Raw genomic sequence first — 26,030 nt, forward strand, 5'->3', positions numbered from 1 at the left:
GCTAAAAAAAAAAAATTAAATTAAAAAAAATTATTGCACTAAATATAAAAAATATAGCCATAAAAGTAAAAGTTGTGACAGTTTATTAGCCGCTAACTTTAACTGGTGAACATAAATTTTAAAGTGCAAATGAAAACATTCGAATATGAGAGATTACGGTGAAGGGGCTCTCAGATCCATCTGACAGGACTTTGGCAGTAGATCAGATAAAAATGGGGGATCCACAACTGTAGACCGTAACTGACATTTGATAGGATTAAAACCCAGTCTGAGACCAAATCATTTTGATTCAAACCACATGTACAAAGAGCAAGGATAAAGCAATAACAAACTCATTGAATTAAATATTTAAACATCTTTGTTTGTACACTTACCAGTTACCTTCTCCGTCTGCATGACAGAGTGTGTTGTCCTCCGATATCAAACCATTTCCACCAAGAAACCACAAACCTTTTAGACTGCAACTTCTTTAAAAAAAAAGAAAACTCAGGCAAACGATTCAGAATTGAAGATTTTAGTTCACTTCCATATAAAAAAGTACACATACTGTACAGTAAGCAAACATTTATCTCCCACCACATTTCAAATGATGACCTTTTAATAAATCTGCTGTCAGAAGCAAAAAGGTGCTTCGGCTGTATTACAATATCAATTCACTCTTTACCTCCTAACTGATCACTCATTATATAAACACGCTGTATAAATAAAAGTTGCACAAGTAATAAATTAGAGATGTTACTATATAACTAGAGTGATCAGGTCAAACTACTAAACCAAAGAGCTCTGTTTAAAGGACTGCAGGCATGAGTTAAGATGTGCTGAGACTGCTAAAGTACACAGATATAAATAAGAAACTGGTTTCCAAAAAAAAAAAAAAAAAAAAAAAAAAAGGAAGGAGAGCATCAAGATTTTTTCCATCTCTGTTCAACTAGACAGTCTGCATATGGCTGTTATTAATTCTTGGCCTGTAATTCACAGATTTACATAACTCTTGCAATCAAAAGAGGGGCAATGCAGTTTGGAGAGAATAATAGGTAGGACAGCCTCTAACTATGACAAAGTGCACTCAACATATGATCCACATTCACAACTCTGGGACAGAAAATTACCATGCTCAAAAAAACAATTAAAAAAAACAACAACAAAAAAAGACACTTAAACCACTTGGAACAGATGTTTACACGATTGAAAATGGGTGGATTTTCATCAATACTGGTTCTAATAAACTAATCACACAGTTAACACATACACAAACAGAATTCTCTCTCACTGAAGCCAAGAAATTGGTCATTATTTCTTCTTAACGGCAGCTTTTCACTACAGTTTCAGCTCTGCTTCACAGCTGATTTAATCAATAGCAAACCTCCCCTCAGATTCACTTAAAGGGGACCTATTCTCCTCATTTCCAGCTACATGGTTTTAAAAGCAACTTTGCATAATTCACAGCTCAAAATAATCCTGATGTATCTTATACTCTGCCTTGGTGGAGCTCCTGCAGTTTATCCACTGGCTGAAACAAGCAAGCTGTATCATCAAACACTGCAGTTCCTAAACTGGCCATTTGAGGCTCTCTCCATAACTGAGTCAGTCTCCACAGACTGTTAAAATGCCCAACTATACAGCAGAAATAAACACGTTTACATAGTTGTACACAAAGCAGTTTTGGTCTCTTTAGCCAGCTTCCACCTTCATAACAACTGTGCCTTTTCATAGCGATCTTGACGTCCCCCATTGGCTTCTAGGCTCCATATTTAGAAACTTTAACATTACCCACGTTTGGCCACAACCATGTTACATTTTTCAACCAGAAGAACAAGCTGTAAATTTAAGATTTAAGCCTAGGGAGATGATTGGAGACAGCTTCAAGTGAACAATAGAGCAACTGCACTGTCTTTACACTTTCAGCTAATTCCTGCTAATTAGCAGATATAGCTAACGTTACCTAATATTTTAGAGCGCCACCCTCTCACCTGAAAATATTAAAATGTGGCTCCACAAAAATGAAAATGATTGTAGCCAAAATACTCAAGTGAAGGCATCAAAATGTAGATGTCACTGTCATGGTGGCTAAGTCCATTTTTCATATACAAGCTGTGTCCCAAAACCTAGGCCACATCCTTCGGAGACCGCATTTGTAGACCAATTATGTCAAAGCCAGGTGACAAAGGCTGTCCCAATTCGAAGGCTGCTCCAAATGCAGTCCTTCATTCCCCCCGAATGTGAAGGATGGGTCGGGTGTATCCTTCGTGGCCCAACCTATCCCAGAATTCATAGCGCGGCCCAGCCAATTCCAGTTTCCAACAATGGCGGCAGCTGCTTAGTTTTAATATGACTCCTATTACTCTTTCTGGGTCACAAAATAAACTTTTAACATATTTTCAGGTGAGAATGTAGCTGTGTAAACGTCAAATATCTGCTCGGTTTATCAAAATATCACATATTTGCAAAAGTGCTCTGACGTTTTCACAGAAGTCTGTTACCCACCAGCTCGATAGCTAGCCGGGGATCAGCTAGGCTCGCTAGAGCCGGTGAGAACAGCAAACTCCCGGTACATCATTTTCGGACCTCCTGCGGTCTTTTGTTACTAAGATTATGATATGCAAGACACTTAGATAACATAAAAAAATGTATTGTTTGGCTTTTTTCTGTTTTATTAGTTTGAGTAAATCGGTTTGGCTGAGATTAAAGTTATAGTTCTCACACAGCTGAATAAACATCAAACAGAAAACTGATTAAACAGAAGTGTTAGATGGTAGAGCCTCGCACTTCCGGCCTTCAAAGGAACCGGCACACGTAGACCACGAAGGCCGGGTCCCCCGAATGGAACACAGCTACATTCTACAGAAATGCCTCTCTTTACTTTCTTCTGATTGGCTGCTCCTTGGAGACGAAGTTTGAACAGTAAGTGTGCCTGAGATGAAACAAAACAAAAGCTGAAATCGAGCTTTGAGTCTGAAGCTTGAGTTTTTGGGTTTCAGGATTACTTGTACATACACTGACCTCATCAATGAGCATCAGCCATTGTAACAATATTCATATGATAGGAAACAAGGAAAAGTAGACTAGGTCCCCTTTAATAAGTGGAAACAGCAGGGAGTTACAGTGCTTTAAACACTTGCTGCTTTGGCTAATTTAGCCATCAACAATAATAGCTCTTTTAGTAGTTTCCTCATTTTTGGATAGAAAGGTCAGTTTAAACATGAAAGTAATTAAGAAGCTTCTTTTATTCCCTATTGTTGTTAAAATAAGAACATATTTTGCTGTGATCAGTGGCTGCTGCCAACATTCATTTAATGAAACTGTGGCTCAGGCCTCGCCAAGTCATTATGAGCCTGTCATGCTAAATCCCAACCAATCAGGAAAGAATGAATCGCTCCAGTGAGCTACTGATGACCATGTGAATTTCCACTGATGGGACATGTTTTAACAGCCTCAGTCACGTCCTGCAGTACACGCTCTTCAGTGCACCAAAATATAAAACATAATACATGTGGAAACAAACCATAAACCCAAACGGAGGAATCGAACTTGTGTCTTTGCTGTTACCATGAATCACAGACATCTCTGACTCACAGAGAGCATACTAAGCTGCCGTACACTGAAACATTTATGGTTTAGTAAAACACTGTAGAGACTAGTGCATCATAAAAGAAAAACTCAGAAGAAACCGTTTGTGTAACTACTGTGTCACATTGTCAGAGCCCCGCTTTTAAAGCCAGACTCTGAGTTTTGGTTGGACACAAGCGTTTCAATTTGATTACAGAATGTCCCACATGTGTTTTATGTTATACTCTCTGGAGGGATTACCAGAAAACTAGTCCACAGATTAGTCTCCCTCCCCAGTGAGCGAGCTCACTTCCTGGGGAGCAGCGCTGCCAGTCTCTGCTTCTTAATGGGAAGGAAGTGGATCTCCTGTGAGCTGACCTTCTTCAGTTTGATAGCTCTGCTTTTAGAGACCTTTTTAAGAGGGTTGTTGGGGTCGTGCTGCTCCCCGTGGGATCCCGACGGCACACCGTAGAGCTGCTGCAGAGCTGCCCCCTGGCTGCCATCCCGTTTTATGGAGAAGTTTTTGGTTGAGACTCCTGAAAGGCCTTTTATCTTTCCGCAGAGGATGGCGGGGATTGCGTCTTTCACTGAGACAATGACCTTGGCTGTCTGCGAGGTGCTCACTATCTCGAGGTTTCCAGCACCGCTAAGAGACGCCTCCTGACTCAAAGAACTAGACCCAGCAGCACTGCTGTCAACCAACCACTTATGCTGCCGGCTGAACTCCAGCGATGCCAGACTGCCGAGGAGTTTGGAATCGACGCCCAGAGACAAAGATGTGCCGCTGCCATCCGGGCCGGACTGTGAGGCTCCTTCTCTGTCTGACTGAGCACACTTTTTCCTCACACCAGGAACTGACAAATCCAGCACACTGTCCTGCTGTGGACTGGGATATTCCTGTTTTGGTTCAACTGGACATGGCCTGACAGAAAGGTCCAGAGCTTGTCCTTCCTCTAGAGGAAGTGAGGATGGGGATGCATTTTGTGGCTGGAACGGAGGCATGCATTTCCTTGAAGACTGCGAGGGGGAGGTAGTATCTTTTGGCGAAGTCTGAGTGCTTTTACTCACAGTGCAAACTGGTTTTGGCATGTTACCCTTTGAGTCCTCGGTCTGAGGGACAGGGATGGGGAGAGGGACTGGCAGAGGCACAGGCAGAGGAATGATGACCGGGTATGGGACTAAGAGTGTCGCAGGAGGGACCAGAGGGGCCAGAGGGGAGGTGTAGGGAGGGGTGAGGGGAGGAAGGGGGAAGAAGGGAGAGCCTGGAGACTGACAGCTTGATGAACTCCCCTGGGAAGGGAAGAGGTCCTGCAAGATGGCAGCAAAAGCTGGATTCTGCAGGAGAGAGAGCAAGTTAGCCTCCTGCGTCTGTCCTGTGGACTTCTGATCAACAGCTGGAGGTAAACCAAACGTCAAAGGACTCTGTAACAGCACGTTGTTCTGGAGCTGTGCACAGTTGGTGGTCTGAGGGATTACAGAAGGACTCATGTGCTGAATCACCTGCTGATCCAAGACCAGGGGCAGTGAAACTGGGCTTTGGCTCGTTATCAAGTACGGTGCTGCCCCCATCTGTCCGAGCTGAGGCCCGGCTGCTCCGGCCATCTGGAGGTGAATGGGCAGCATGAGCGGGCTCTCACCCAGACAAACTGGGTGGAGTACAGTGGTAGCCACTTTAAGAGCCACACCTCCTGGAGGTTCAGCAGTGGGACTCACCACTGGGGGTGCAGGAGTGTCTGTCAGGTTCGAGAGGCCTCCTTTAGTCAGTCCTGTCATATTAGCATCACAGGAATCAGCAGGAGTGAGTGGATTTACTCCATCTTCCACTTTGCTGGAGACCTCTCCTCCTCCTCCCGCCTCAGAGTTGCACACTTCAGTCTGTGGCTGGGTCATGGTTACAGACTTGTCATCGTTACCCTCCATGATTCAGCCTGAATATCAATCTTCATGAAGTCAGTAACGGGTTTCGTCCATTATTCTTGTAAGAAGCCCTGAAACACATAGAGCAGAAGGTTTGACGGTAAGCCCCACTTTAAAAATAAAAAGTGAAAAATCTTAAAACATATATACACAATGAGTAAAGCAGGGGCCCCAATACTGTGCTAATATGAAGAACTAAGTTCAGATATGCTTAGGGATTGTTATTTCCATATACAACTACACAACAATAAAATGCTAATTCTATATATTAAAATCTTCTTTTTTTAAACTCTTCCATCTATTTATGGAGCTGCTAAATAGGGGGAATTTTTCCAATGTGATTCAGACTGTGACCGATAGCTGACAACATAACAAAGTGGAAAATTTTTCATTTTTTTAATTTGAGAAAACTACAACTAAGCAGCAGTGCAAACCAAAAGGGGAAGCCAAGAGTCTTCAGTTTGTGCGTGGCGTCTTCCACGCTTGCTAATGCTAGCAAACGAGCTACAGAGACACTCTGAAACCAAACAAGCCATTCCTGCAGTGTTTCCCACATTCAGACTTCAATTGGGTGAGCTGCTCAGATATATTAAGAGACCACATCTGTGATAGGTCTGTTTTAACAGTGTTATTTTACTACCAAACACAGTATGGTAGTAAGAAAAAAACCAATAGCATATTGTAACTATCTTGGTTATTGTGCTATAAAAGGCTAGTATTCTGGCAATGCAGTTTTGCATTTTCAAATCTCTAACAATCCATGTACGGACTTCATCTCTCTTCATCTTCCTGTTTTTCGTAGAAGTAACTGCTGTTAAAGATTTATTAGCTCCAAGTCAAACACGGTGAGCTCAGTTTCACTGCTGATGACAGAGTAATGCAGACAAACCAGAATAAATGCAAACAATGAGGTCGCCCTTTATGACTGGGATTCAATACAGGACTACAAATATAAACACTATGAATATAAAAACGTAATTTTTATTTGTTTAAATATTGTTCTCGCAAGTCTTGGCAATTAGACTGTTTAGTTTTTGTCCCCTAGGTGATATCAACAGTCATTTTAGCCTTCAAAACAAGGTTAGAGTCAGAGTCCTCAAAGATTATGACACACAGCTCACAGTTAAAGGCAGCCAAAGTGTACGATTACCCATTGTATCGTTTTTTTTTTAATTTATTTATTTTGAAAATGATCCCAGATAGTCCTGCTGATCTTAAGTTCAGTGCTCACAAACTAACCTAGACATTCCTGTTCTCGGCTGTTAACAAATATCTAAGATTCAGTTATGTGAATATAATATTTATATTTTAAAAAAAATTGTAAAAAAAAAAATTGTAAATTATGGGAGAAAAAAAATGTAATAATCAGCAATACCCTACCAGCTGACTACATTGCCAGACTGATATTTCGGCAGTCCTCGCCATTATTCAGCTGCTTCCTCAGAGAGAGGTGAAGATCGCCAACCACCACTGATTCGGATTAATAAAGTTTCATGAAATGAAATGAGATCAGACTCCATCTCCACCGTCTGGAGCTGCGAATCCTTGTTCTGCTCACCAAGACCACAGAGCAGAACAACGACTGCCGTCGCTAATGCTGATACAAGACAGAGAAAGCAGACTTCATCCACAGGATGGGAGACTCCGAGGAGAAGCAACAGCTGGCTGTGTCCCCTCAATCATTTATTCCATGTGTAAAACTGTTTTTAACTATATATAGTTTTTACTTTCTATATATACTTTATTTATCCCCAAAGCTGGGAAATGCTTGTTACAGCAGCCAAAACAATGAAAACCACCTACAACAACATGATTTAAATAAAGTAGAATAACTCAATATTATAATCATCTTCTTCTTTCAGTTGCTTCCTGTAGGAGTCGCCACAGCAGATCATCCGCCTCCATCTCACCCCATCCCGAGCATCCTCCGCCAGGCCTCTGCATGTTCTCCTTCGCTACATCCATGAAGCTCCTCCGAGGTCTTTTCCTCCTGCCTGGGAGCTCCATTTTTAACATCCTTTGTTCAATATCCACTGTCCCTCCTCTGCACATCTCCAAATCATTTCAACCTTGCCTCTCTCTACCTTTTTAAACTTTGAACAGCTTAAAATAATGCATGACGAAAACAGCTCAACCTGGTAAATAATACACAAAAATAAAGGAGTATTCCTATTACAATCTTTAATGGCATAGGAAAATTATGTGATCTTTATTTGTTTTTGTTTTTTTAAAAAACCCTATATTAATCTTTAACCTCTTTTTGCATGAGAATGAGCCATTGATTATTGTCCAGTATTAACCCCCTAAGACCCGAACTCTTCCCCAGCATGCATTTTTAATTTCTCTTTGATATTTGGGCATGTTGGGGCCCAATGAATGTAAAAACAAAGAATTACCAGATTTTTTTTTCCTTATTTTTGTTTTATGAAAACTCAAGAGCCACATATGAGGATATTCGTTTAAAATTTTGATAGAACAGTAGCAGTATAATGTCCTCGTACGTGGATATCAGGCCCTTGCAGAGCAAAATTGAGTATTTTGGTCTAAATAACCCAAAATGTGATGTCCACATATGTGGACGCCAGGTCCTAGGAGGTTAAATCAATGTGTGATACGGGAAGTCTTACAACATCTCATCTTATGTGGAGACGGGTTATTCATTGAATAACTTGGGAAATGTTTAACACTCCACACTGAAAATATCTTATTGTAACCCTGTGTACACACACATTCCTCTCTGCTGTGTGTTTGATTAAAGTCTGAGCCGTGAAGGATTTCCATTTTATATTTGCCCATCTATCCATCCCTCATCTCTGCAGAGGTCCAAGACCACCAAGATACAATATTGACGCAGAAAGATCAAACAGGAACTCAGCATGTTTGATCAACTACACATCTCAGTCTCTATCCATCATCCGACATCACACATGCTTTTGTGCTTTTATAACCGTACTGTGTCGGCTTTCCTATCACTACATGATACCTCTGCACAACACATGTCCTGCCTGCACTGGATGTCAACCCCCATCCGTCCACAGTGATAAAACGTCCCCTGGGTGCATCTCGTGTCAGTGAGGTCAATTATTCATACGGCTGGGAGCGAGCGGGATAATGTTCAGGTACTGGAGAAAAAGGGAAACATTAAATACCCTGAAAAAAAACTACAAAGTGTATGCTTTAACCTTTAAAGTTAAAAAACTCAATTAAATGCACGCATGCAGTTCTGATTTTCTGGCAGGAGCATGACACTTTTTCTTCCTCTCCGGGTGGCTTTTATGTGGTGTTGGGTTGCCACAATGAGCAGCGAGGAGAAGCTCTCTCTCTCTCTCTCTCCCTCCAGGCTGGTTTTATATTATTCTGCGAAGCATAGACGGGATATTGTAATAAGGCTCTGATGGATTACATGGCCAGGCGGCTGGCTGATAATCTTGTCACTGGTTCGTGCACAGGAAAGGTCTGGGAAGTGTGTGCACCTTGGGAACTGTAAAACAGACCTAACCATACTCTAGAAGAACTGAGTAAAAGCCTTTGTAGACTCGCAGTTTTTCAGACAATGCACCCTTTAAAGACAAAGAAATTTCCAAGAGCTTCCTAAAGATCCTAACGCATGATTAACTGTGAGCTTTGTGTCATGTGTTTGAGTCCATATTTAATACTAGTGTTTTATAACTAGACAAAAATAGAATTTTAGGTTTTTTAAAATGATAAAAATTCAAATTTTCCCTCCTGTATGAAGCTGCAATCAACATACAAGATCAGCTGTGCAAATTTGTTGTAACTAATAACTTAATCTGCTTAATTTCACACATTGTAAAGCCATCCAGGTCAAACTCTACCATTTCATGGGCTGCGTGTTTGATACCATAGTACGATACTGTTATTGTCTTTTAGACATTATGCTTTTATGTTTTTTAAATAAACTTAAAACTATAAATAAACTTGAGAAGCAAAAAAAAATGTAGCAATCACATAACTATGTTGGTGGAGGAGATGCTGATGAACCAGGAGATGACCTTTCTCATTCAAAGTCATGACTTTACAGACTAGGGAAAAAATGGATTTGGACAAATGGAGTATTTATTTGCTGGAACAAAACACAGCATAAAAGAAAGTAAAGCCAACACCAAGTGCTTTAATTTTTTGGTCCTTTCACAAACCACCAGGGGGCGATACCTGTGTTTAATAAAGACTTCCAGTCCTAAAGCAATCTATGGGAAAACAGCCCTCTGTCTTGACCTCTGCAAATACTTTCCTGATGAGTTTACAGGATCAATCTCTAGGTCCTGTCAAACTGAATGACACATTAAGTTTATTTAGTAATTTCTGGTCACTAAAGTGTCCGAAATAAGAATTACCCAGCATACATTCAGTTTCAAAACACCAACACCGACGGCAAAAATGCTCGTCCTCCTTTTAGCGTCTACGGTTCGGAATCTGCGACCACATGAGCGTGACTGTTTGGTATGTGGTAAAAGTGAGTAGCTCTTTCTTACCTGCTATTTCCAGCTAGCATGTATATTATACATACCACATGGTTTTCCTTTGAATTCTATCTGAATTACGCTGCTGCAGTAAATCTACGTCGAGCCTACAATGTAGCCTAAGCAACAACAGCATCATGTAGTTATATTCTAGGCAGTTGCACGTCAGGTTACAGGGTAAAGTTTCAGAAAGATACATTGTAGCCACAACACGAACACTGATTTAACACTAAATTATAAATCTGCCCTAATCTGCTAAAAAGGGACAACCATAACCGTAACTAAGACTAACCTTAGTCACTGAGAGTATGTCATTTTTATTACATTGTTCTGTTATGGTTATCAGACACATTTATGAATCAGAGCTCGGACTGAATAGTAAATTCAGATCTATTCTATTTTTCCACTATTTGGATGCTGCGGTCTCACTTGCATTCCAGGAAGCTCGGGGCAAGACATTTCCTGTGTGATAACGCGGTCATGAGGTCCGTGACACGATAATGCCTCCCTGACCATTATGAAAGGAGTCATTCTTAGTTGAAGCGCCGCTGCTGTCAGAGACTCCAATGAGTTAGCCTGACTGTGCACAAAATGAGGAAATTCCCCCAAATAATAAGCTTAATTGTCTCTTTTTACTCGGCTGCCATCGGGATATGGACTCACTTTATTTTAAGGGAGGAAATCACCCACCCCAAAAAAAAAAGAAAAAAGAAAAAAAAAAGCAGGATTTACTCTGAGCCATCGACATCAGCAGTAATCGCCACTTGGGTGACATACAGTCAGCCTGCAGTGGTGTTCACTCCAACTTCGCTTGAATCATGTGATAAAAAGTAAAACTCTGCAGATGAGCAGGAGGAGGAAGTTTAACCAGCAGAGTGAACCAAAGTACACACAGATCATGTTCACCATTGTTGTTTTTCCCAGCTACATTATCTGACTCAGTGACTCTGCTTTGTCTCTGTGTTATCACAGATAGGGAAGGTCAAAGTAAGATCTCGTAATAATAAGGCTCAATAAAAAACTGATCCCTGCTGACATGCAACAGAAGGGTTCCTCCACCATTAAAACAAAAGAAAAAGAGAAGTTTGAAGTATTGTGCATTGATGCAGTTCAGGGTTTTGGATTCAGTGCCTGAACGGTAACAGTAATGAACACAGAAAGAGCTTCCTCATCAGGCTAGGACCCTATACCACGAAACGAGTATAACATACCCAGCATATCTTTCCATTAGCCTAACACTGACAGTCAGGATAAACAGTCACATGAAGCTGGCTATCAATTCGTGAAGTTAACCCAGGGTTTCACTGAAGATGCACGTACAATATATGATGTCTGCATGTACAGTATAGGTGTCATATTTTACGATCATACAGTAATTGTGGAAAAATAACATTGTTTGCTGCCAAGAAAAAAAGAAAACGAGGAACAAATTTGCATCTAAGAATCTATATTTCTGTAAATACAAAGACATTAGATGCAACTGAAAAATTGAGACCCTCCTCCCCTCCCTGTAGCTCAGAGGAAAGGATGTTACTCCGTTTTCAAAGTATCAAATTGTTGGTCTGCATCAAGCAAAGAAAACTACTAAGGACAGGTTGAGTTGAGAACTGTGCAATGCATTATTAAACCTGGAAGGACAGTGATGAATCATCATCTTCAAAAAGAAATGTGGTTGGGAAAATAATCCTGGATGATTGTGATCAGTGTTCACTTATACATCTGAAACTCACTTTGACTATTTAACATGCATAAGAGCACAACGTGAAGAGGAACTCGAGGATTTGGGACTAAACAGCCGTGTTGCCTCAAGAAAACCACTTATCAGTGAGGCTAATTAGAAGTAGAGGCTTAGATTTCTCATGGGTCTTAAAGATCAGACTGTGGAGCAACGGAAAAAGGTCATGTGGTCTGATGAGTCCAGATTAATCCTGTTCCAGAATGATGGATGCATCAGGGTAAGAAGATGAACTGATGCACCCATCACGCCTACTATAAAACCAGCGTTACGATCTAAAGATGCTTCAGTTGGTCAGGTCGAGGAGGCTCGAGACAGATGGAGGATGAAGAAAAGAAAGCAGAGAAGCTCCAAACTGACCGAAATTTAAGTCGTTTCTGCTGGTGAGAAACGCAAAACTTGTTTTCTGTTACACTGTGGGCGAGTCTCAGCTCAGGCTCCGCCCACATGCAGCATCAAGGAAGCAGGTGAGGTTATTCAAGGTTAACGGGGGTTTACCTGGAGACAGAATCATTTGTGTGCCAGAGTTTGCAAGAATATGGCGTTCGTTTTAAAACAAAAACACCAAGGAGCTATTTAAAAACAGCAATAATTAAATTACACTCCATCTAACCGAACATCCGAAGATTTAAGCACCGGCTCGACAGCCTCAAATTTAACTTTGAAGTTGAGTTAAACAGAATCTAATAGTAGTTTCAGTTTTTGATTCTATGGTTAATTGAATTTGTTTTATTCCTTTTTTAGGATGACAGTAGAGTCATAAAAACAAACAAAGCCACCAAAACAGAGACAGAAATGAGAGAAATGCTGGAGCTGGAGAAGAACAACAAAGGAAAAACACATTCTGAGGTAAGAATGGGACCGTATATGACCCATAGTTAAAGTCCCACAAAGTATAAATCCTCCCTGTGGGAAGCATTCAAGGGGGAATCCCCCCCCCCCACACACACACACAATTTTTAAATATAAATTTCAGGCCCTGGAACTATTCAGCAAACATTAAATCACTTTTAAACAGCTTTTGATGCTTTTCCCCCAAGAAAAGTGAATCTCTCCGGAGTTTAGACTCTGTGTTAGATAAATCGAGAAATTTGAAGATGTTATTTTGATCCAAGGCACACTCATTGAATTTATCGTTTAGTTTTGATTAGATAACGATACCTTGGCTGTTTGCTAAAATCAAGTCCCAGTCTGGTCCTCATGTTAAGTTAATAAGGTGCATTTCTCACTGCGAGGAAAAGACTGGGAATCATTTTACGTGTAAGGAAACATCAGGCTCAACTTAAACTTCTCTCCTAACTTTGTACATTAAAATTTCACAAACGAATGCATCCGGCATATAAATGTATTTCATTTGTAATCTAATAAGATAACAAATGACAGCCGGATAAAAATAATGCAATTTACCTAAACTACTCTGATTTTGTCTGAATGCTAGCATCTTTACTGCCTACTGTTCTCAGTGTGAGTACACATCACATAGACAGTGGAGCCGACGAGTTTATTAAATTTAACAGTAATCGATAAAAGCTTTCAAACAGATATTAGACTGAATATAACAGAAGGGAGAGCGAGTAACAGAAGAAGCATTGTTATCCCAGCGTTTTGGTCATATCAACTTATGAAATACCTCCAAACTGCTGCTTTTTTGCTGTTAGCTTCCCCCCAGCAATGCTATAAACCATATGCCATGAAAACAGTCTTTCTTGGACTGCTGTTGGTGACGCTAGTCCTCTTTCTGCTCTCCAGTGTAGCAGCACTGTACCAGCTGTCCACCAGCTACAGGTTCTTGCTAAAGTGACCCTCCAGCTCACTACTACTACAGCGCACTACTGTGGTTAGCTGCAGTCCAACACGGCAAAGTTGGACACTGGGCGGGATGAGATCCTCTCTGAAAGCATCTGAATAATGTCAAAGATATCCATGGACAGTATAAAAGTTGGATGTACCCTCTATGGCATCACCTGCCAGTTAGTGAAGTTAAGAAATGAGCTAAACATTTTAGCATCGCCACTTTGGTGTTCTGAGAATGGACACCAAATGCTAACTGAACACGCCTTTATGACTAAAATGATGACAATACAGGGAAATTGTCAGTGAGCCAGTTGCTAGGAAAAAACATGTATTTCCCAACTCGCTGGTAAAGACCTCCTTCGAATACTTTGGTGGCCAGCACATTGCTGCACTCGCAGCTTAAATGGAAGTGGCGGACATTGCCCAGCAGCTCTCCAAGCTGAAGAGAAACTGTAAAAAGTGCACTGAACTGTAAACGGGATCCATTAGCCTTCAAAGTAAAGGGTGTACTTTTGGAAATGTGTTGGTTCCAGCACTGACGCAAAGCTTTTATTATGGAGGCAAAGCTTATCCATTTCCAGTGTGTGTCCCACTTTTTCGAGTTTTACTACTGCTTAGCTGGTAGTTGGTGAGTATTTGCTGACAAAGATGAAAAGCTATAGTTAACAATGGGAACCAGCAAGGAACCAAAGCAATCACCAATAGGTTTTTGGCATAGCAATTTTTTTGCAAATGATTTCACCCAACATAAGCCAGCGGCCTCCAGGAAACACTGCTAGCCAGTCAGGAAATACACATTTTTCCCATAAAAACCAGCGGTTGACTCATTGACAAATCTTAGGTATGTATGACGTCATGCAAGAAACCTCAATAAGACAGGAAGTTTTTTTTAACAACTTGCTAGTCATTAAGAAGAATGCAGGTTTAAGGCACATGGCACTTGTTTCACTTTTCAGATGTGGAAGCTACAGCCACCTTCTAGATGGTGGGGCAGGTTGCTACTAAACTTTCAAAATAAGAGCCACAGGATGTAAACTGATCACAGCTGATACCATTGTCTCAGATGGATTTAAAATAAAAATAATAAAATGCTGAAACGAGACCTAAAATGTTTCTCAGCTGCCAACCCAAGTAAAATGTAAAATCCATAACACATTTTCTCTACTAAAGACATCTATATATCTATAAATTACTTCAACTTATTAACTAATTATTTAACTTTAACTAATTATAAGTTAAAGTAATTTCACAAAACCCGTGGACTTGTGGTGTAACAAGAGGAAAAACAAAAAAACAAAATACAACCAGCTCCTCTGGCTACATCCAACACCTCATAAACAGGACAGGACAAAGCTTATTTCCAATCTTAGCTTAATGTCCTAGCTCGCTAACAGAATCTGCAGTCCCACGTGATAACAGAGTTTGTAGCTTAAGCTATTAAAAACAGCTCCAGGATAATGAAATTTTCCTGATATATGAGCTAATGTAGGAAACATGCAGCACAAACAAACCTGTAACCATGTCTGAATGAGTGCAGAGTATGTTTTCTTCACACCGATAAGACCAGCGGCACATTTAAATCTCACACGTCATCTGGGAGAGGTCTGTGTTCACCAGCCAGTAACAGCTAATTGAGTAAATAGGAGACCCAACTGAGAGAGCCAAATAAGATCCCTCCCCTGTCCCCGTTACTGTAATGATTTCCACATTTCCTCTCTGTGTTTTCCCCTTGCTCATTGGTGGAACGTATACCGTAGTAAGTCAACAGCAGAGAGAAAAACAACAACGCCTCGCCTTCAAACTGCATTAAGCTGCACTGCAGTCGACATACATTACAGGGACTATTTTCTCTTTTTACCTCCTCGTTGTGGGCTTGATTTAGCTTTTAGACCAGAGGACACAAAAGCACCGGGGATGGATAGAGCACGGCTGATGATCTAAAAGGTCATCGCTCTCAACACCCCTCCGCTCCAGTGGCCAATTACATCTCATTAGAGAGACACACAGAAGCCTCATCACGATGCAGACTGCTTTCACATCAGTGCAGCTCATCTTTTATTCAGCGGGTGGTCCGCCAGCTGATCCCCTAAATGCCACAATCAGTCAAATTTCACAATAACAATAATTTAGCACTGGAATACTCATTGTGATGATCACTGTGTCACATTTTTAACCAGTGTGCCAGTGAGAAATCCAGGTTAGATGGCGATTATTTAGCGATTCAACTACATTAAAATACATTTACAGCGAGAATCTGCACCTCGGGTCAGTAATTATTATGCATGGGTGGGTCACAAATGGCTTTTTTTTTAGTAATCACCGCCATTTGAACATGCAGATAAACATAAGGTCTGTCTGAAACGCAATGAATATATAAAACTCTAAGCATGTAAAGTGTGACCTTCTTCAGTAATATCTTCATTCAGGCTAAAACAAGGTTTATGACTGTGTAAGAAGTGCACAGATTAATTAAGTACAGCTAACACGTACGCTTTAGTATTTGTTTATTTAGTACAACACTCATCAATGTTCTTGCAATTTAAAGGAAACCGTACAAAAAAACCCCAACAGAACAGCTTCTATCTACTTAATGGACCAAAATTGGTGCAAAGTCTTCCACGTGTTCACTTGAGTCAAGGTCCGAAGACTGAAATGAGTCACATCATTTTCATGTTCATCTAAGTCATTGAGTGAGGAGATTTTTACGTTCTAAAGGACTGTGACATGGGAACAGCTGGGTCAGTTCCCTTATGCCTCTTTTCTACTAGCACCTACTTGGGTCCGCTCTACTTGACTTCACTTGGGTCTCATTTGTTTTCCATTACAATTGAGTACCAACTCAATGTGGGCGGGGATGTTATAGCAAGGAGGTCTGAAAGTCCTGCGACACATTTTCAGCTCGACTCAGCTGGCTTGGAACAAGTAGGAACCAAGTAGGTCCTAAAAAAATACCTGATACCTAATGGAGTACCCTAAAAACAGAATAGAGTTGAGTCAGTGCTGATGGAAGAGAGGCTATAATGTTCTGTGTAACGTTTACACGGCACTAATTTGCATGTATGCATCTTTGTCTGTGTGATGCACCCAAGCAATTTATCAATGTGTCTTGCTAACTAAGTCCAAGAATACACAGGGAGGATTTCAGAAGTTATTATTTTGAAAACTAACTCAATTCTTTATATTGTTGTGTGACCGACTTCCAGCCCTCCACGCCTGCTCTCTGCAGCTTGATTCAGTGCTGTCAAAATATATAAATTGGGTACTTTTGAACTGTTTTGCCACCACAACATGGTTTTGAGTGGAGCCAGAACCAGGATTTGATACCTGGTGTACTCCCAGGGTAAGCCTACTCGCTTGAATCTTAGGTGATTTTGGCAGGTAGTCCCTCTCTAATTTAAGTGCTCAATGGACACAAAAACTTCACCATTTACAAATAATAATAATAATTATAATAATAATAAAAACGCTCAAAATACTCAGTATTGTTTTGTCCTGGAAAGCTTTTTTTTTTCTGGCTGTGCCTGAGCACCCTGACCATGCCCCATGGGCAGAAAGCTGGGCAGCAGATGCTCTGATCCTGGGCCTGGCTGCAGGAGAGGGCTCAATTTTCCCACTACCTAGCAAGGTTACTGAGCTCCAGATCTTGGGGTTTGCTGAATGAAGGGGAAGATTCTAAACTCAATGTCAAAAAGAGCCACATGAGGTAGTTCGGGCATGTGGTTGGGAAGTCTCCTGGGCACCTCCCTCATACATCTCAGTAGAAGGAAATGGAAAGTGTGGCTGGGGAGAAGGATGAGAAACCACCTGCCACTGCGACTGGCCTTTGGATAAGCAGAGGACAATGGATGAATGGACCAACGATGGAGTGCGGGCATGGCTGATGCTTCTGCTCATCTCATGAAAGCACCAGACAAACGTCATGCTAATGTCACAGACACGTCACATGTCTCAGCACAACCACATGATTGACTCAAATATCAATTTTGCTGATTTTATTCACGATGTGTTGGTCCCATCTTTACACAGTGTATAACTGAGAACTTCATCCTTTGGTATGAATCCAGAACAAAAACACATGATGCTCAAAATGGCAAATTTGGGGCTTCAAAGTGTCCATGAACCAATTAGTGATGTCACTGTGGCTGTATCCATCTTTTATACACAGACTGGACCCTCAGTCTTTATAACAGCAGGGGTCAAAGGTTCATATTTTTCCTTTAATTTGACACTTGTTTCCACATGAAATATACTGCATCTGCAAGTCTCGTTTTCCTTTCACACAAGCTGGACATTATAAACAAGAAATTACACAAGAAAGAGCAGAAATTGGAGACCGTGTTGAGTGTTTTCCTCCCGGGTGAGCTCATATCTGCAGGAGCTGTTTTCTTGTACCACTTCTAAGTAAATGCCCAGGCTATTGCAAAAGACCTTGGGTATGACACTGCCGGGTTCATCTGAGGATATTTTCCTGCCTTCCTTCCACATTTCTGTGTCCCTGCACCCAGCGTCGCCGTGCTCCCACAAAAATATGCACAGTATTATGAGCCCAGTCCCTGGTTTGTCTGGTGCCCGCAGCCAGCCGCCGACGGCTCGCCTTGAAAAGCGAGGAGGCTGCGCGCACATCCCCGCACATCTCGCGCAACAACACGAAAGCCCCGCTGACATTAAAGCCGCAACCGGGGCAGGGACAGAGGGCTCCTGGAGCTCAGTAATAACCTGTTATCACCCTCAGCTGGCGTAAATTTAACGCGCTGTCAGACGCGATACAAGCTAGCTGCTGCGCAATCGCCAGGGAAATTAGGAAAAACGCCTTGTTACGTTTTAAAACCGAGACCCCGACACTCCTGGAATAATTCACATTTACTCTACGTGATGAGGTTGAAACGAATTATACGCTTCAGCGACGTAAAGACCAGAAAACCGGTGGTTGACCCTGCCTCATCTCCGGTCCTTTAATGTATTTCGTGCAGAAAATAAAGCCGCTCTGCGACAAACGCCAGTGTTTCTTACCTTTGAAGTGTCCGCGGCTGTTTTATTGAGCCACTCTCTCCTAATTAACGATGACCGAGCTCCGTGAGACTTACAAATAAATAGATAAGGGTGCCATTTATCTCTTCATTGCGGTCCCGTCGTAGCGACTCCAGACGGAGAGCTGCGCACGCAGCATCGTCAGCGGGTCTCTCCTCCCCCCTCCCCCCTCTCCTCCCCCACCACTAGCAGGGACAAAAAAGCGAATCAAGCAAACAAACAAACAAATCAATACTTAAAGTAAAAAACAACAACCCGTAAAATAATAATAAATAATTAACTTATAATTAACTCATTATTAATCATTCGTACTAATAAACATCCTAATCTTTTATGTTTGAGTATTAGGTAATGGTAAAAATGAATGGAATAAATACTAAATATAACAAATAAATACATGAATTCATAAATTAATGTAATGTTTATGTTTTATGCTTAAATATTGTGTTCCTGTAATTTTACAGATAAAACAAAGATAAAATAAATAATATTACTTTTTTTTTCATTATTAAAATTACAATTACGTGTCCTAACAGTTACAAAAAAAAATATAGAAAAATTCTTCCAGTTTTACACAGTATAAGTTTGTCTAGACATGTTTGTCTTGGTGAAAGTGTGAAATTTTCTGATAATTTCCTAACATTTTCTAATAAATCTTCTCTAATTTAATACTTATTTATAAGGATCAGTGCATATGCTTATATTGTAACAGACAAGCCCAGATAGGCACCTTTTCATCTGTGCTAATGGTGCTCAAAACAAAGAACAACAACCAAAACAATATATTGAAAAATGATACTAGGTTAGTACACTCCCAATTAAATGAATCCACTTTAGTTTTTACTGGAAAATTCTGGGGACCTTGCAGGAAATTTAGGCGAGTACATGTCTGATAATATACAGAGAGCACTGTTTATAATAATCTAATTTTTTAATAGCAAGGCAAGAAAAACAGCAAATACAGACATGACTGAATGTGTGGTACCTTGATCATAAACGTACAATGTACCATGGCTTGTACATGAACCCACACAATCTTCCCATAGATACAATTTAGGAGCCAAATAGGAACAGCAGCATGTTTTCTGAGTGCTGACAGGCTTGTGTTTTATCCTTTCTTTTAGCTCCAGACAGTATTCGCCTGCTGACTGGCTGATGACAGAATCAGAGGAGAATGGAGTTTGGCAGCTGTAGATGAGTCTGGTAGTGACAGGCCTGGATGAACAGGATCCCCTGGGTCTCCATATCAGTCCCAGCCAGCCTCGGGCTCTGCCTTAGGGCCCCAGGGCCTCTCATTGTTCCGCAGGGATGTTGTTTAATGCACTTTAATGAGCCTCACAATGTACCCTGGTGGCATGATGGTGACTTTGGTGTGGTTACCTCCTCGATGTGCCCTCTCCCCCCTTCTGTCTGCAGTCAGTGTTACTCACATGAGATGAATGTGTTGTTCACATGCTGTAGCTCTCCTATCAGTACCAAAGCTGGAACAATGAATATAAGAGAGTTCGCCATCTGAAGGAAACATCTTTGGGGTATTTTTCTTCAAGTTTCTGTGTAGATCATACTAGAAAAATATGCCTCAACATACCTCATTACAAGTATACACAATTATAATCTCAAACAAAGGCTGGATATGTTTTTAAAAATTATCTGCCTACATTGGTTGCAGTTATATACATACTATATAACTACAAGTCGTGTGCTGTCCAAGCGCTGATTGCGAACAAGGCATTTTCTCCATTATGACAGTTTTCACATATTTCGCAGAGCAACAAAAGGACTTAAAACAAAGACTGTGAAGGGATATGACATGCTAATAACTGCAGCTAAGGTCTGAGTGAAAGCAGCCAAGCTCTTTACTTTCGCCAAGCTATTGGTGCCCCATCTAGAGTTAAAATGAATTTATGATACTGCGTTTGTGTCTGTTTGTATAGGTATTTGGTTATGCAGACTGTAGGATAATGGGTCTGCAACAAATACAGACGTGCAACCCTAAAAAATAGGGTGTAGCTGGATGCTGAAGATGTTATGCTTAGGCAGAACACTGATTGGTTGAAAGGTTGGTTTGGAGAAGAAAGCGTCAGTGAAAAACAACAATTGTTACAGATCAAGAAAAAAAGCACAAGCTGACGCTGGTGAGATTAGATGATTTCATTTGACTGCAAGAAAGTTCTCCAGGGCAGAGTCTAAAGGAAAGCACTGACAGCAGCACAAACACAGACAGGAGTACTCAGCATTGCTGGGTACTGCATATATTTTGAATGCAAAATAGGTTTTGAAGTCTTGTCATAGAACCAAAGCACAGTCATGCCACTCCCTTTAGGGTTAGGATTAGCATAGATTTTGAGTTCCGGATTAGCTAAAATATGCTTTTCTCGAGCTACTGAGGCAGTGCAGTATACGGCACTTCCAAGTTACCATAAAATTGAAGATTGATCATATGTAGAATAAACGATGGATGTAGCTTCCAGGTACAAATAGACAACGTCATGTCCAGTTTCCAGACACAAAGGTTGTAAAACCCCTCGACTCGAGATTTCATAACAAGACTTCACTAACCACTGGGTGACATCATGGCAGCTATGTCCATCTTTTACAGTGTCTATGCACTAGATGCATTCAGATGTAATGCACAAAGAGGCTGCATGAAAATAATCATCTATATAACATGTAAATGCTTCTGTGGAAAAGTTATGCAAACCTGACTGCTTTATGAACCAGGTTTATGAGGAAGATAAAATTTAAAACTACTGGCAGCTGCTTACAGCATACATTTGCACAGTTGGTGCTTCAGTTCCTATCTGACGACACCTTTACAGAGACAGATATCTTTTTTACAGCAGGGTATTTACACAAATACTGCTGCACGATAAAAACTACAAATATCTATTATGTAAATCTCAAAAAGTCAGTTTAAAATAATATATTTGTGTTAAATGAATAAAAAAAATGCCTTCCTTTTACAATAAACTATTAGGCCAGGGGCTTCCTTATTTGTCTATTAATGTCTGAATCTTCACACAGTCTCTTACATTTGCAGTGAGCTGTAAATGCGTGTATGTTCTTTTGGAGGTCTTTGCTTGCCTTTGTCCTCTCTCTTCATAATTAAACAAAGATTTAAAAAAAAAAAAAAAAGCATTCTGGGCTGGCATTTTCTTTTTGAGCCGTGTACAGTGTCTACTGTACTGTCTGTAGAACCAGAGGGCAAATAATGACACAAAGCCTGATGTTCAGCATAAAGACAGTGAGAGATCTCAGACTTTAGTCAGACATAAAAGCTCGAAGGTCAGTTCCTCATGGAGAGATGCTGTCTAACCAAAAAAATTGTCTTATTCTGCTCACGCTATTCAGTGACATTGTGACACATCCCACACATTTCCCTTGAGAACAAAAATACTCGATTTCTCCCCACACCAGTCACGCCAAGCCATCATGTCTCCAGCGTTAATCGAGGTCTTGGTCAGCATGCCCTTTGATGGGCACCCAAACAGTCCAAGGCTTTGTTTACCTTTTAAAAAAAAAAAAAAAATCCTTCACTCACAATCTCAGCTCAGCTGACGCGCAGTGACCGAGAACAAGTCGTTTTTGTCCGTCACGGGCCCGTCTGACATTAGCCAGAGCAACAAAGGAACTTAAAGCTCTGAGTGTGGAGCTGGCTCATGACCATGGAAGTGACAAAACATATGGAGATATGGCCTGTTAGGAACTGCAGCTAAGAGCTGAATCTGTCATACATAGGGAAACATGTGCAGACCCATTCACATGTTTAAAATGATCACAGATGGGACACAAAGAGGCCTACGTGAAATTTACACTCAATTTGCATTGAATTACCCAGAGAACATCCTGCTGTGGACTCAGATGAAGAACTCCCTCTAGTGTTCATCTCAAATAAACCCCTAGAATGCACTATTCACACAGTCCAGACCACACCTGACACAGGTCATGATGAGAGTAGAAATGGAGATAAAGACACCTGCAGGCTAGGCACTTGGTTATTCATCTTGAAAGGCCTATGGTCACTTATCTGGGTATTTCTTTTAAGAATTACATAAATTAGCTTTGATTTAATTCTGTCTATAGAATCAAAAGTCAAATCTGATTAGAATAAATCAGATTAGACTTGACACATGAATGAACTTAACATAGTGGAGCTGACACAAGAGGATAAGACAGGGAACACTGAGGGAACAAATTAGACTCCAAAATAAGATTAAATTATAACAAGCCATCCATCTATCAGTCTGACAGCTGGGATAGAGCCTATCCCAGCTGTCAGAGGCCAACACCCACGACAAGTCACCAGTCTATCGCAGGGCTAACACAGAAGGACAACCAACAGGGAAAGCAAACAACCCAAAAGGTTCAAAAATCAAAATCAGAATTAGGATCACGACAAATCTGTGCTGCTTTATTATTTAGTATGCAATGAAATAAAGCCACTATTCCATTCTTGTCATCAGTTTCACTTTCCCACGCCATAATACTCAGTCTCGTCATCGACATCCAATTCAATTCAATTTTATTTATATAGCACCAAATCACAACAACAGTTGACTCAAGGCGCTTTATATTGTAAGGTAGACCCTACAATAATACATACAGAGAAAATCCCAATAATCATATGGCCGCCTATGAGCAAGCACTTCGGCGACAGTGGGAAGGAAAAACTCCCTTTTACAGGAAGAAACCTCCGGCAGAACCAGGCTCAGGGAGGAGTGGCCATCTGGTGCGACCGGTTGGGGTGAGAGAAGGAAGACAGGATGAAAGACATGCTGTGGAAATGCTCTGCTCCAATAAGATTCTTTCCCACTTTCTAGAAACCAATCAGCTTCAGTTTTATGTATATTAAATGTATGTTGTTGTTATTCTGCTTTTCAGACTCCCATTCCTGCTCCACCTCCAGGTCTTCAGATCTCTGCCTGCTTTACCACCTCTACAGCCAGCTTCTAGACGCCAGGGATTCAGTCCGATTCCTATTTTGAAAAGGACAGTAGTGCATTATTTCTTGATATATCACAACAACACTGATATCAGTTTATTTTTTAATGTTTTAACTGTCCGTATCATCTGAAACTATTTTTTTTCTCATTCTTCAAATTGTGTAAGAAGCTCTGATCAGATCCTTTTTACTGGCAATTCAAAGGAAGCTGGAAAAAGCTCCCTCTTACTGAAATAAGCTGCTTTTAAATATGATCTCCCTGTCATCACTTTTCTTTTTCAAGCATGCTTTATCATTTTGCTTCCTTTATTTCTTATTCATTAATTCATTTAATAGATTTGTAAAATTTATTGCTATGTCAAAGGCTGATTTTTTTCCCTTTATCTTGTTTTGAGATGTTTTGCATTGTTCTTTAAAAAACGATGATATGCTTAAAAAATGGTCTGAGGAGAACTTCAGCCCTGGATCTAAAGCCTTCAGAACATGGCTTACCTGCTGAAACAGGTGAGCTCATATTGGTGCCCAACATTGCAGTTAAGAAGCAAAGGCAAACATAGCAAAAAACATAAAGTATAGAAGCTTCAAGTCATCTAAAATATGCATTTGGTTTTAAAAGCCAAACATGTGTTTTGGATATGAAGACAGTTAGACACTGTTATAGTCAAACTCTGCAGTGCTTTTTTACTTTTATAACAAAATGTATTTGTCTTCACTTCAACTAGATAAAAAGCCATTTGTCCTACATAGGTGTTATGAACTGTCAGATACACTGAAGGCATTTCAAAAACACTTTGAGTGGGTCTGATGGCAGATGGCAACTAATCTCAGAGCTGTGAAAGAAAATCCCATGGCAGCTTGTCTAACATGCTAGTCTCCCAACAGTTTCCCTGAAAGACCAGAGATTTGTCCACAATTACCATAAAAGTGTAAATGTAACCGGGTCATAAATTATATTTTGTTATAATTACACAAAATGTGTTCTAAACCCTACACTGTTCCTGGTATAACTGACTTTTAGGACCTCCAAGCCTGTAGTTATCTTCATTATCAGTTAGAACCCCTCCCCATCCTGTTCTTCTTCTATGGTGCAACCCTATAAATTTGGGGTACCTGTTTGGCCTCTCCCTTTTTCTACAATTCCCCTGTGAAAGAGGTAGGCATAATGTTTTTCCAACATTAATTATACCTTTATCTACCCTGATGTTTCTGAGTGTGTTTTAAGTTCATTTTTGTCATAATTATGCCTGTCTTTACTGCATGCTGTGAATATGCGGTATGTGTGTGCTGCGTATGTGTATAGGCACTGTTAATGCTAGCATGAACAGATACGTCTTGCTAGCTTGGAAGTTGTGGCTTGAGCTAACTTTCATCCCAACTGTTTATATTTGGCTATAGAAGCACGCAAGTTATTTACTAGGAGGTCTTTCTTTTTTACCTTTCATTGTCAGGCACCAGGTAGATTTACATAAACAACCAGCTGCAGGTCTCATAGCTCACCCACCTTAAGGCTTTACTGATGGTACATGGGCATAACCATCATAGACTGGTGGTTCCAGTAGAATCAGAAGCAAGCTTGGGGCCACAGATGGCAGTAATTTAAAAGACGGATGTAAGCAGGGGAACTGCTTTATGTCAAAAGTGTTTGAAATGCAAGAAGAGGCTTTCACTTTGGGAGGTTTTTACATTACATTTAGATAATACTGATAATATAGAAATAGATGCCTTGCTTGCCCTGACAGAAAGTATGACTAGCAGTTGAAAGCTAACAGTTCCCTAAAAACAAGCTAAAACTGTGAATAAACTAGACAAAAATAATTTTTAAAAATGCTAGCTTGGCTTAATGGATAAAAAGTTGAACTATTTAGCTATAAATAGTGATAAAATATTAAAATGTATTAGGTTTAAATGGCTAGCAGCTGATATTTTTGGCTAACAGTGAAGAGAAGCTAATTAAGTATTTAGCTAAACACAAGGGACAAACAGCTAAAATATATACCTATATTATAAATAAAAATATATATATTTTAGGTGTATGTGTGACTTCTATAGGTGTGTATGGCAGAAATTGCTGACAGTATAGATTAATGTTTGACATAAATAGCAAGATAAACATTTGATTAAAAATAAAAGATTTCAAAAATACCAGCAAACCTTTTGTGCGTCACGGACCGGTTTATGTCCGACAATATTTTCACGGGCAGACCTTTACAGTGTCATGGATAAATAGAACAAAATAAAACCAGTACTGGTACAAAAAAAAAAGAAAATTTATTCATAACACACGGGAAAAGACCCAGGGAAACAGAGTTAACGATAAAAACTATAAAAAATAACAATAAAAACCCTGAAAAACATAAATTTCACACCTGAGCCTCAACTCTTGCGGCCCGGTACCAAACGACTCACGGACTGGTGTACTCACTTTTATGAAATACTGTAAATAACTAATGGTATGGATAAACGGGCATTAAACATCCAAAGAGTAGGTAACTATATCTAACCCTAACCCTAATGCAAAGTCGAATAGAAATGTGTTATAAAAATATCTCAACATGATGTATTAATGACGAAGGGGCTCGTGAGTCTA

At 40.3% G+C, this 26,030-nt stretch overlaps 1 protein-coding gene and 1 long non-coding RNA gene across 2 annotated transcripts; one reads left to right on the top strand and one right to left on the bottom strand.

The window, feature by feature from the left end:
• Positions 1-564: 564 nt before the first annotated feature.
• On the bottom strand, positions 565-18,646 carry rai2 (retinoic acid induced 2). Its single transcript, XM_080877046.1, has 2 exons — positions 18,484-18,646; positions 565-5,534 (listed from the first exon to the last, which is right to left on the bottom strand). Exon 2 carries the CDS (start codon positions 5,464-5,466, stop codon positions 3,853-3,855), a length of 1,614 nt encoding a protein of 537 aa, XP_080733172.1. The 5' UTR covers positions 5,467-5,534; positions 18,484-18,646; the 3' UTR covers positions 565-3,852.
• On the top strand, positions 9,667-25,875 carry LOC308393349. The gene is made up of 3 exons (XR_013970966.1): positions 9,667-9,937; positions 12,424-12,528; positions 23,383-25,875. It is a non-coding gene; the product is annotated as an uncharacterized lncRNA (long non-coding RNA).
• Positions 25,876-26,030: the final 155 nt, after the last annotated feature.

Source organism: Rhamphochromis sp. 'chilingali', assembly GCF_963969265.1.
Source record: "Rhamphochromis sp. 'chilingali' genome assembly, chromosome: 3".
NCBI lineage: Eukaryota > Metazoa > Chordata > Actinopteri > Cichliformes > Cichlidae > Rhamphochromis > Rhamphochromis sp. 'chilingali'.